The following is a 13,895-nucleotide window of genomic DNA, read 5'->3' on the forward strand; positions in this document are numbered from 1 at the left end:
CATCACAGCCTACACTAGAGCTGCACGATTAATCATTAAAATATTGTGATCTCGATTCAAACACCCACGCAATCTTATTCCTAAATTACAAAAAAAAAAAACACACACAAAAAACACACCAGATTATTTAAATCTGTGTTTGCGAAGCCTTTGAGCCAGAGAGAGCAGTTGTCATGTTTAGATATTTATGAGGGAGCCATTGAATCATATATTCAAACCCAAAAAAAAAAAAGAATTCAACTTAATTAAACATTTTTAAATAGACTGCAGCAATTAACATCTTGTCAGAACCTCACGTAAATGTCGTTATTTTGTTTAGTTGTCCGTTCAGAACCGTGGGAAATTTGTGATTGTGACAAAAAAATAAATAAAAGTGATTCTCAATTTATCCAGAATCGTGCAGCTCTAGCCTACATGACTGTGCCACACACTGCCAGGCAAAGCAAAGACTAGCTCCTGACAGGCTAAACACATTACTTGCAAAACTTTAAGGTAAATATTTTTTCCGCATTAAGAGTCGTAATTTAGCTTTCAGCCTTCTCTCTGACCTTGTTTTTTAGTTTTTAATTATTATAATTTAATTTATTCTTTTACAGTGTAATTAGCTTAAATGGTGGGGACTGGGAAGGGCCCTGAGAGGTATATACTAAGTATATTATATTAATAAAATGTTGCTCCTCAAAAGAGCAAAGAAAATATCATTTTTGGAGACATGCACCCTTTAAATATATACTTTTTTTGTGTACTGTATGTTCCTCTACATGTGGTTACAATGTACAGAATGCAAAAGATTCTCCCTCTGCTGTAAGTGCATTACAGTTACATGCACACACACACACACACACACACACACACACTCTCACACCTACATCAGCATTCATCATTATATACATAAGTTACTGCAGACTGAAAATAAATCGTTAAAGCTGATTTTCATGTCTTGAAAATACTGGCTCAAACCAAATAATTATTTTAACATCAAAATAAATCAGATTTATCTAAGGAATTACCAGGCCAAGAGTCAGATTTAATAAACAGGGCAAATTAGCATGAGAGAAGTCCAAAGAAACACCTCAGGGAATGGAAACTTCTGCGCATGATCTACTGACGACGCACAAATCAAAGAACACAGCAGCTGGATCATTTCCAACGCAATCAACCAAGAGCAGCACAAATTAGCGTCTGGTTTAAAGCTGCAGTCGGCAAGATTTGCAGCTATGACACTATGCTCCGACAGAACAACATAAATCAGACGGTTTTAGAAAAAAAAACGCACTTCTACCTCCACCTAGAGCCTGTTATTTGTTTTGCAAAAATCCACCGCTCCCGGTTCTTCTGGTCCAATCAGCGCAGGGCAGTGTGAGATCTGACTGTCAATCACAGTTCGTGCACACGCCACAGATCCCCCCTCCTCGTGCTTGTTACAATATCACATGCAACACGCCTGAAGTTTGCAGGTGTGTTGGATTGTACAAAGCATGATGGCGGAGAGAAAATCTACTAACAAGCTTCCAATTCCTCGGTTATTGCTATCTATGGGTAGATTAGCCAGGGCAGCCTACCTCCGAGTACTCCATGGTGTTGATCGATGCTGAAGAGACGGGCGCGTTCATAGAAAATCTGGTGCACACGCACTGATGAGCACGAACTTGATGGGAGGGTGCTTGTGGTAGTGGGGGAGGGGCATGAGAGTTGTAAACATTCTGTTCCCTCAATCTGCCAGACTTGCCAACTGCAACTTCATCATTTTAACTAATCACTAGCATATTGCATACAGGACTTTCCGGTTAGAGCATAGTGACATTTAATCGTTTTTTAGTCTACCTACCTTGTGTATACTACATTTAGCCAAGGCTGCAAAACCATCTCCCTGTTACAAATATGGTAGAACCATAGACTGTAAAAAAAAAACCCTATGCACCTTCACCCTCTTCCATGGTAGAAAAGTGAAGCCGCTAAACATCCCAATATGGCGCTGACATATTGTGCTGATTTGGGACCTGATTCTACGCAGTAGTGAACGCGGGACCCGAGTCTGCACAGTAGTAAGTCAGCATGACGTGGAGCCACGGTATCACGGCCCCGCCCTCACTCCCGCAGAAACGGTTAGTACTGTATACTGCAGAACAACTCATGTCGTTGTGAAATAAACAGTTATAGTTATATAGACTATGTGGAGAGGGCGCAGGGTGGGGTTTATGACCTATATTGGGACCAACTACCTGGGGGCGACTTTGGCTTCACTTTTCAGGACTTGTGCGGCATGCTTGGGTAGAACTATCACCTCTACCACTAAATACTGCTTTATAAATAATCTTCCTGATTAGTTACAACTCCTCAGCAAATTTTACAACTGCATTCTTGCCAAACTCCTGCTGTATAGGCTTGATGCGATAGTCGGTGTTACCAGCAAAACCGGTTACGTTACTTGCTCACTGCGGCACCGTCCCCCACCATCGTTTTGATTGTTTTATAGTAATAAAAATAATTTAGTTAAGTTAGAGAACAGACACTACAATTAAAAACTGAACACGTCTGCTCAATTCAGCTTGAGCCGAACAAGAGTCGCAGCACAAGTCAGATTTCGCCTCACTCTTTTTACTGACAAGACGATGTCTGAAGATTTGGTTTCAAAGCAAAACGTAAAAGCGCCTATTCAAGCAAGTTTTTCATTGTACTGTTTTTCGTTGTTGTGTTTTTCATTGAGAATAATAATTAAACCCACCATTCAAACAATTGCCACCACTGAATTTGAAAGCGAAAGTAAAATGCGCACGACCGCATGGGCATTCATAATGTCCACTGGCGCGAAGCGAGCGGAGCAGAGTTGAGCTTCCATAGGAATTAATTGAAATGCTTGCTCTGCGCCAGCGGACACGCACCGTAAACGATTTAAATGCAAGGTGGAAAAAGAGAGAAAATTTTCGTCACCCCCCTTGGTGACACCTGTATTACTGGTATTGTCAAAAGTTTTTCACCGTCAAAACCATACTGCTGTATGAACAAACCGCATTGGACAGACAGTTGTCGACCACGTCATATAATGCGAGAGCCATACTGAATGGCAAGGCCATGCACGGACATTTTAGGGGGCAGGTGCTTAAGTGAAAACCCCTCTTATAATTATTTATAAAAAGTAAATAAATAAAAAAAATTCTAAGTGTAACGGACATTGCCATATTTGATAATGTTGCCATGGTTACCAAACAGTGTGCAGAAATATAGAAAAGTAGTGTGCATGTAACTGCAAGGTCAAAACATATGAGCAGGCCAAGTCACAACAAAGTCCTGTCAAGTAATTTGAATGGAGCAAAGCACGTCTTTCAAGACTTGCAGCCACCTCAAGCGTGATACTGTACAGAAAGCCAATTTTAGATTGATGTCAAATATGTGAAAGCCAAATACAGTGCTGCTGCCCTTCATCACAGCAAATCCAGAATCACAACAATCAGTAAAAAAAAAAAGTCTAAAACTGCTTTCCAGAAAAGTTTAACAATACCTATCGGTTTGATTAAATTATGAAGATGAAGTTGAAATTAAATTACCAACTGTCATAGAAAGCAGTTTTGACAAAACATCTGAGTCCTAACCATGTATAGTTTGGTGGACATTCATAATTCCTCACCGAGTTTATCCGATGACGTAATAATGTCGGTGGGAACGCATGAATCCAGATCAGCATCCATAATCCCAAGAGGGTCCAGCTGAGCCACATGGTGACCACGTATCTACAGGAGACAAGGGGTCGCCCCACAAACATGGGAGCCGAACGCAAAACCACCCACAAGGAAAAGATACAGAAGGGGGAGAAAGAAGGTACAGAAGAGAAGTGCAGCAAGAGCACAAGAAGATTGACATGATGTAGGATGTGTCGAAGATGAAGTGTCGGGTGCAAAGGGGGATGGGGTATAAGAGTTGAAAAACAGGGGAAAGTGTGAAATGGGAGAAAAAGGGACAGATAAAGGGAAGGAGAAAGCAACAATCACACAAAACAGGCTCATTAATATTGGTCTGTTGAGCTGTGGAAGACAGAAAACATTTCTCACCAACATGCTGGAACCCAGTAGCTACTGGGGTCTCGTCAAAATTTACACAACTGATGCCAAGTGGGTCAAGGTTTGCATTGTGATGCCCCATTACCTGGAAACAAGGCAACAGCAGTCACAAGACATGAGGAGTTCACCAAGCAGATCCCATGACTGTGAAATTGAGCCCATCCTTCCATAGTGTCACAAATATAAGATGCGAAACAATGCAACCAAAAGGAGGTATTGCAAAATTTGGTATTTTAAACCAAATGGGACTATCTGCTAGAGGTCGACCGATATTTCAATTTTACAGATGAATTGGCAACAATAGTTGCTTTATGGAACTATCGTTATCTGGCAACCATCAGCATTTATTTACCTATCTGATCGTGGTTATTAAAACTAAAAACAAAAGAAGCTAAATTACAAACAATAGGACAAATACAACAGAACAAATATACAAATTAAATGAACTTAAGTCTTTCAGGTACAGTAGTTTTATTTATTTCTTATTGACAACAAGGAACAATGGACATTTTGACATTATGGACAATGGACATTATTCACTCTGTATTTGACCATTCAAGCACAATAAACCACAAAAGAGAACTAAATTCAGGATTGCATGCTGTCTGTGCTTTGCGAGCTTCGGGGGTGTGTCAGTCAGCGCGAGTACCGCATTGAGTTTTTTTTTTCCACAGCTCATTGTGCTTGAAGTGTCAAAAGCAAATACACACAGAATACTAGGGCTGGGACGGTTACCGCATTACCGCAATACCGCGGTCACGTGACACCTACCGCGGGTCTGAGCTAGTTACCATCATCAGCGCAAAAAGCTTCGCTAAAGATAGGCGCCTAGTCTATTTTCGACGGACCAAGCCAAGTAAATCATAAAAAAAAAAAAAGAAAAAAAGAAAGAAAAAAAAGTCAATTTCAAAATAAACACCCTGTGCAGACTCCCAATTATATTGCAAATGTCTTATAGCCTATAATTTGAAGCCCCAAAAGCAGGACCTCAGCTTTTAATTGCATGTGCTTATTTAACACAATTCTCTCACGTGAAGACCGCGTTTGTCAACCCTAAGTGCACAGCACCAGAGAGTAATCTTGACGGCACTTGCAAGAAAATGGATAATCAGCTACATAATCGAATTCACAAATATTACACCATTTAAACATTATTAAAAATACATAGGCTACTGAGTTACTAAAACAATCTTTGTCAAAGAATACACTTGTATGTTCACAGTTTGAACGTTCTTATTTCCATTTGTTTAATTTCAAGATCTGAGGTGAATTATCCATTGTTGCTTTTACAGCCTCAAAGCTGGAGCACTAAACGATATTCAAAGTCACATTGCATGCTTTTAACATTAAATAAAGCACATAAACAGTACCTGCGATTATCATTGCCAGACTTTTTTTGTTGTTCCAGCCGCGACGTCGCAGAAAAAAAAAAACGTGGGGAGGGTGTGGAGGGGGGTTGAGGTTTAAAGCGGTTTACCGCAATACCGCGGTAATTTCTTGCTTTTCAACCACGGTAAGAAAAAATCCATACCGTCCCAGCCCTACAGAATACTATAAAAATGGCCAATGTAATATTAACAATGCACATCCCACTCTTCATTTTCTCATTCTTGCATGTTTCTGAAGAGTCAATAACTTTAAGTAGTACTGTGATACTTAGATATATATGCACATACCCTGATATAAACAATATAGCAAAAAAAAAAGAAAAAAAAAAAGAACAGAATGTACACGTGTGCACAGAAACCCATTTTCAGTTTAATCGTTTTCTAATCTTTTCTCTGTTCTTACAAAATCTTTATAAAGTTTTGTGCAAAAGAAACATAAGAGCAAGGTAAAATATATACACATTAGGGCTGCACAATTAATCGACTCTGTAATCACGGATTACAATTACGGATTGCATAATTATGTAATTGTTCAAAGGCGCAATTAGAAAAAACAAGTGCACTTACATTATTCTGTGTACTTAAGATGTGTGTATTTTTTCCTTTACAGTTTATCTTAAGGTTTTTAGTTAAGTTAGTTTCTAGTTTTAGTGTAACATTATAATACCATGTATATTTTTACTTTGGTTTGGTTTCTTTAATTTTTTTTTATATTTGACATTTGAGGCTTAATGCTAGAGAAAATCAATACAAGTTTTTCCAGGAAGAGTGTTTTCAATCATTCAATGTAAATTGTGATATCGTAATTAATAAACGCAATTACAATTTCAAGGGAATAATCGACAATTATCATTTTTGTCATAATCGTGCAGCCCTAATACGCATCTTAAACATCAGCATGGTATAACATTCAAATGAGGGCTACATAATAGATCCCATTTTAAAATTACAAAAATGCAAGAGAACGCTTGGCATTTGCCATAGAACACCAAGATTGGCAAATTCGCCACTGGCGCCCTGTGCTCTTCACAGATGTTGCAGGCAGCAGAACGTTCTAAGATTGGCAAATTCGCCACTGGCGCCCTGTGCTCTTCACAGATGTTGCAGGCAGCAGAACGTTCTCCACGGCGTCTCCAGACTCTGTCACGTCTGTCACATGTGCTCAGTGTGAACCTGCTTTCATCTGTGAAGAGCACAGGGAGCCAGTGGCGAATTTGCCAATCTTGGTGTTCTATGGCAAATGCCAAGCGTCCTGCACGGTGTTGGGCTGTAAGCACAACCCCCACCTGTGGACGATGGGCCCTCATACCACCCTCATGGAGTCTGTTTCTGACCGTTTGAGCAGACACATGTACATTTTTGGCCTGCTGGAGGTCATTTTGCAGGGCTCTGGCAGTGTTCCTCCTGCTCCTCCTTGCACAAAGGCGGAGGTAGCGGTCCTGCTGCTGGGTTGTTGCCCTCCTACGGCCTCCTCCACGTCTCCTGATGTACTGGCCTGTCTCCTGGTAGCGCCTCCATGCTCTGAACACTATGCTGACAGACACTGGAAACCTTCTTGCCACAGCTTGCCTTGATGTGCCATTCTGGATGAGCTGCACTACCTGAGCCACTTGTGTGGGTTGTAGACTCCGTCTCATGCTACCACTAGAGTGAAAGCACCGCCAGCATTCAAAAGTGACCAAACCATCAGCCAGAAAGCATAGGAACTGAGAAGTGGTCTGTGGTCACCACCTGCAGAACCACTCCTTTATTGGGGGTGTCTTGCTAATTGCCTATAACTTCCACCTATTGTCTATTCCATTTGCACAACAGCATGTGAAATTGATTGTCAATCAGTGTTGCTTCCTAAGTGGACAGTTTGATTTCACAGAAGTGTGATTGACTTGGAGTTACATTGTGTTGTTTAAGTGTTCCCTTTATTTTTTTTGAGCAGTATATATATATATATATATATATATATATATATATATAAACACCCTGCTATTTTGCAAGTTCTCCCACTTAGAAATCATGGAGGGGTCTGAAATTGTCATCGTAGGTGCATGTCCACTGTGAGAGACATAATCTAAAAAAAATAAAAATCCAGGAAAACACAATGTATGATTTTTTTAAACTATTTATTTGTATGATACAGCTGCAAATAAGTATTTGAACACCTGAGAAAATCAATGTTAATATTTGGTACAGTAGCCTTTGTTTGCAATTACAGAGGTCAAACGTTTCCTGTAGTTTTTCACCAGGTTTGCACACACTGCAGGAGGGATTTTGGCCCACTCCTCCACACAGATCTTCTCTAGATCAGTCAGGTTTCTGGGCTGTCGCTGAGAAACACGGAGTTTGAGCTCCCTCCAAAGATTCTCTATTGGGTTTAGGTCTGGAGACTGGCTAGGCCACGCCAGAACCTTGATATGCTTCTTACAGAGCCACTCCTTGGTTATCCTGGCTGTGTGCTTCGGGTCTTTGTCATGTTGGAAGACCCAGCCTCGACCCATCTTCAATGCTCTAACTGAGGGAAGGAGGTTGTTCCCCAAAATCTCGCAATACATGGCCCCGGTCATCCTCTCCTTAATACAGTGCAGTCGCCCTGTCCCATGTGCAGAAAAACACCCCCAAAGCATGATGCTACCACCCCCATGCTTCATAGTAGGGATGGTGTTCTTGGGATGGTACTCATCATTCTTCTTCCTCCAAACACGTTTAGTGGAATTATGACCAAAAAGTTCTATTTTGGTCTCATCTGACCACATGACTTTCTCCCATGACTCCTCTGGATCATCCAAATGGTCATTGGCAAACTTAAGATGGGCCTTGACATGTGCTGGTTTAAGCAGGGGAACCTTCCGTGCCATGCATGATTTCAAACCATGACGTCTTAAGCCCTATTCGCACGGGATTAGTATTACCCCTGGACCTCTGAAATTAAGAAATTACCCCCTGATGTCTGTGTTTTTGGTGACTCATTCACACGGGCAAATAAATGTTCGTAATTCCCTCGAGTTTACGGACTTTACAGCGCGCGCCCACCCATTCACACTTCACTAGCTGAACATACTGAAACGAAGATCGCTTGATTTCTTGAGATACTTACAGGATGGACGTCTTTAGAGGCCGTGTGAGACAAAGAAATGCTCCACGATACAGACTACTAAGTTCCACTTCCACAAAAAGTGTCCAAACTTTCCAAAAGAGCTTCCATGTTGCGCCAAAATGCTTAATTTGACGTTTCCATGACAACGGTCCGAGTTGAGCTTCCGGATCACGTCTTTACTGTAGTTTGTTTTCTCTTTTGCAGCACTTCATAGTTTTTATTGGAGAAAAACTATAATCGGATTGGAGTAGGGCATATCGAGAGATTTTATTGTTAATATAGTTTTAATACAGACGTAAAATGGACTGTTAAACGGCCCATAATGGTTATTACGTTCTTTAGGAAACGATAGGCTCACAGAAAAACAGCCCAAATCACAGACATGAGGATTCGCACGGGACTGGTATTATTAGAGGACCCCTGTGTTGGCCGAAATACGGTAGGTAATTTTCGGGGGAATTTTTACAGACATTTTTACAGACATGGCAGATTCGCACGGGATAAAAATCACAGACGACCTCCGCGATTATTACAAATTACCGGAGATCCCTAGGTAATACTAATCCCGTGCGAATAGGGCTTTAGTGTATTACCAACAGTAACCTTGGAAACGGTGGTCCCAGCTCTTTTCAGGTCATTGACCAGCTCCTCCCGTGTAGTTCTGGGCTGATTTCTCACCTTTCTTAGGATCATTGAGACCCCACGAGGTGAGATCTTGCATGGAGCCCCAGTCCGAGGGAGATTGACAGTCATGTTTAGCTTCTTCCATTTTCTAATGATTGCTCCAACAATGGACCTTTTTTCACCAAGCTGCTTGGCAATTTCCCAGTAGCCCTTTCCAGCCTTGTGGAGGTGTACAATTTTGTCTCTAGTGTCTTTGGACAGCTCTTTGGTCTTGGCCATGTTAGTAGTTGGATTCTTACTGATTGTATGGGGTGGACAGGTGTCTTTATGCAGCTAATGACCTAAAACAGGTGCATTTAATTTAGGATAATAAATGGAGTGGAGGTGGACATTTTAAAGGCAGACTAACAGGTCTTTGAGGGTCAGAATTCTAGCTGATAGACAGGTGTTCAAATACTTATTTGCAGCTGTATCATACAAATAAATAGTTTAAAAAAATCATATATTGTGATTTCTGGATTTTTTTTTTTAGATTATGTCTCTCACAGTGGACATGCACCTACGATGACAATTTCAGACCCCTCCATGATTTCCAAGTGGGAGAACTTGCAAAATAGCAGGGTGTTCAAATACTTATTTTCCTCACTGTATATAATTTTTTTTATCATTATTAAATAACATGTGAAAAACCTGTATAAACTGAACACCAAAGAACAATATTAACTATTGAGTGGTGGTGATGCATTCATGTAACATGTAAGGGTGGTGCTGCCAATAACGCACCTAAGAGTTGTCACAAAGAACCGGCAAAAGTAATGATTATGAATGTGTTTTCTGTAAACAAGTGTTTTGTGTGTCAGTGTTGGCTGCAAAGATGAAGTTGACGATGCTGACTCGATGTTCGCAGTAGTGAACGCGCCTACACTGTAAAAAATTTCTAACCCTCCCAAATCAAAAATTTCAAGTGACCGATAACATCTACATTTTTCAATTGGCCCAAGTGAAATTCTGTAAATTATAAAATTAAATTGACAGATTTTCACTTGGGCCAATTGAAATTTACAGAATTTCACTTGGGCCAATTGAAAAATGTAGATGTTATCGGTCACTTGAAATTTTTGATTTGGGAGGGTTAGAAATTTTTTACAGTGTATAGAGAAATGCACTTTTCATACGGATTGCATAAGCAGAGAGTAGTCAGTTTTCTTTCGTTTTGAATTGTTTTGTTTAAAAGTACACATTTTCAAGCTTTCTATAGATATATTTCTCAGGTCTGTGAGGCAAGTAGCTTATACGCTGAGTTTCGGTTCATTTATGAGACGAGCTCCAGTTCACGCGCCGGCGCCTCCGTGTCCTGATTATATTGCCTGCTATATTTACTTCTTATTAAATCCAGGCAATTGGTTGATGAAACATTGATTAAATTAATATACAATTAATACAAAATGAAATTCACTTTAAAAGAAAGGCTTTCTACAAAAACAAACTTAATGAAGTGGTCAAAATCATGTCTGCCCACTCCATTTGTCTCCTGATATATTGCACATCTTATGATCTTACTCATGCTTTTCACTTTTCATAGAATTAGATGAAATTAAAAAATAACTTATTTTAACATAAATATGAAACTAAATCGTTGTCTTTAATGACTCAGCGATTCTGTCTTCTCACACCGCTACACAGGTTCGTGGATCTGAGCTATTTTCTTTTGATTTTGAAAATTCTAAACAATTTCATGGTTAAGTCATCATTGATCATTTTGTAATAAAGTTTTCATTCTTATTACTCATTTCAGAAACCATCTACTGATTAATCAGTTATTTTAATTGTTATCAGCAAACTCAAATACCGGTCGACCTCTGCTATCTGCTCAGTGAATGTTCTCCTGTGACCTCAAATAGCGTCAAAAGCATCCATCTTGATTTATTCAAAATGAACACTAAATGCATAGATATCTTACCTTATTAAAGGTTCAAGCTGCAAACTCATTAAAGGCAGCAATGAGATATCGATTTCAAGCCAATATTTTTAAAGAAACAAATGCACAGCGTTTTTAAAATCTCTGCGTACCTGATAGGCCCTGATGAGGGATTGGACTGCCAAATGGTCTTCCACCAGTTTCTCCACATTCGGTTGAGCCCCCACCAGAGACTGGGCTTGAGCAAGCCCCGCCAGACTCACTCCCAGTGGAGGAGGACTCTGGTAGGCTGTACCTGGAGGAGCACCAGCATTAGCATTCCTGAAGAAAATGTCCCAAGACTAGAGAACAGAAAAAGAATAAGGATTTAGACTCTTTATGTAGAAAATTAAGTTGCAATCAATGGCTAAACAGACATACTTAATTGGATATGATATTACTGAATCATTTTGAACAAGATCTAATGCAGCAAACAAGAATGAACCCTTTAACGTGGTATAAGTCTGGACTGATCCACTGTGACTGTCCTTTTCCAATAGGTTTTAAAACAGTGTGAAGAAAAACAAAACTCTTGGTTCATTTTTACCAAATTAAACATCTGTGAGATTTATTTTGTTTTTGAATATAACCAATCTACAAAACATGTCAGATAATGCTGGTGCTGGCCAAGGCAAGCATCACTGGCACTTCTACTCATACTTCATTTCATTGAGTAACTCAGACTTTAAATTATGTGGCTTGAGAAAACTAGAAACAGCTGGATTAATACAAAAAAAAAAAAAAAAAAAATCTATATTTGAAAGCACATACATTTATCATTAAAATAACCCCCACAATCAGGACAGAGTCAGGTTGCTACTTTGTGTGTTTAAAAGCCTCACCAATAGAATATAATCTGGATGTCAACCATTCAAAGACAGTTCAAGACAGTTTGGGGTCATGACATGAGAAATCAAATTTGTCTTTATCTTTTGACATATAAATGTCTTTGTACCATTAAAACATCCTGCAAGTTTCATGGCTTAACACGTCCTCTTCTTAAAGCATTAATCAAGCTCCAAAAGCGTCTCGTTTTAATATTGCGGAATCTGTGATATCACAAGGGCAAACATATTTACACACGACTGCCTCCAGAGCTGGACGAATGGGCCTACATCAACGCACAATATCTGTATCACAAACCGCTTTGTTTGTAAATGATGGTTTTAAATGGATGTTTTCAAAACACTTACTCACGTGCAATAGCAAGTGGGCGTTGACTCCTATATATTGGAAAAAAACTGACATCGCGATATTTAGTTTTTCTGCGATATACATTGAAATATGAAACCAATTTTACTAGATGACTTGAATAGCTTTATTTGGAAAGAATTAATCATTCTAGAATAGGGCTGGGCGATAAAACGATAATTATCGTGATATAATTTCTCGATAAAACGATAACAAGAGTTCGATAAATATACACCAGTTCGATTTAACTAACACTGCAAAGCCTCACTGAATAAATTAATTATAATTAATCGTTGTTAAAGGTACAAAAGTGATTTTGATTTTGTGATTTTGAGGTCTGTCTGTAATCTCTGCATAGCATGAAACACAAATTAAGACATTTTTGATGAAATCTGAGAGCTGTCTCACTCCTTCATAGGCTCCTACATAGGCAATTTCATTCTGCCGGTCCAGTTAGTAAAATCATCGTTAAAATAGTCAAAGTGACTACAGTGGCTCAACCTTAAGTTTATCAAGCGACAAGAATACTTTGTGCGCAAAAAAAAACGAAAAAAAAACACGACTTTATTCAACTATTAATTTTCTTCAGTGTGGGCCTCTGACGCGAGTTCACGAGAGCGCCACGACACATGCGCGAGAACATGGGGGTGAGTAATTACTGACAAGAATTTTCATTTTTGTGTGAACTGACCCTTTAAGACATAAGCGACTGTTTACAAGGATAATTTTGCTCGTACTTGTCCATTCAAGCACAAAAAGACGAGAAAGAGAACTGAATTTGGTGTTCATGCGTAAGTTCAGAATTCAGAAACAACCACTGCGTGATGGTTTTACATCACTAGAAAATACATTTGCATAATGCCCGCCTATGTTGTACGTTGTCCGCCCGCAAACAACTTGATCAGCCCTCAAACACGTTATTATTTTTATTGACGGCTGCTTTTTTGCTCAAAGTTCCACGCGGGATTTGCAAAAACGCTTGCTCTTGAAAGATGGATCAGTACCGTTTATTTGGATCAGCTTGCTCCTCAGAATCACGACCTGCAAGTATGAATAATTATTGATATATTTTCTACCGGGTGTTCAAAATACGTAGTTGTGTTTTATATTGTGCAAGCTTCCGGCTAAGAGGCACTTTAAAGTAGCCGCCCCTTAAAAACAGATAATTTCAGACAGAGGGTCAGAATAAGGATTAATATTTTTTTTTTTGCAAAAAACTTTATTAACATAATAAATGAACCTCAAGGAACAGATTAAATTAAAATGAAAATCCATGTCATGACACCTTTAAATGTGATGTATAAGATGTTGAGGCATTGTGGTCCTGAAGATCCATCATAACTGAGCTGGAACTTTACAATTCATTCACATTTATATAAACTTCAAATATCACTAAAGACATTTTGTAGATTTTGCTTTGTGAACACTTCTGAGACTCTGCATTTAGTTTGCAGTGTCCTCACCTAGGTGACACCTACCTAATTACTATGAACAGGTGTGTGTTGACATTGTGATTTGCAATTCAGGTGCAAAGTTAACATGACAAAAGCCCCAAATAGGAAAGGTAATACACAGGGTTTTGGCAAATGGAT

At 39.3% G+C, this 13,895-nt stretch overlaps 1 protein-coding gene across 3 annotated transcripts in view; it reads right to left on the bottom strand.

The window, feature by feature from the left end:
• ogdha (oxoglutarate dehydrogenase a) overlaps positions 1-13,895 on the bottom strand; it is a 51,595-nt gene that overhangs the window by 24,764 nt on the left and 12,936 nt on the right. For 2 of the 3 annotated variants that reach the window (XM_084388408.1, XM_084388410.1), the window contains exons 3-4: positions 11,226-11,414; positions 3,626-3,728 (exon numbers count right to left, since the gene is read on the bottom strand). In XM_084388408.1, the coding sequence (XP_084244534.1) occupies positions 3,626-3,728; positions 11,226-11,414 (292 nt within the window). Of the gene's footprint in view, positions 1-3,625; positions 3,729-4,046; positions 4,141-11,225; positions 11,415-13,895 lie in introns of all 3 variants that reach the window. The other variant, XM_084388409.1, reaches the window with a different exon arrangement.

This window comes from Rutilus rutilus (genome assembly GCF_951802725.1).
Source record: "Rutilus rutilus genome assembly, chromosome: 19".
In the NCBI taxonomy this organism is placed as follows: Eukaryota; Metazoa; Chordata; class Actinopteri; order Cypriniformes; family Leuciscidae; genus Rutilus; species Rutilus rutilus.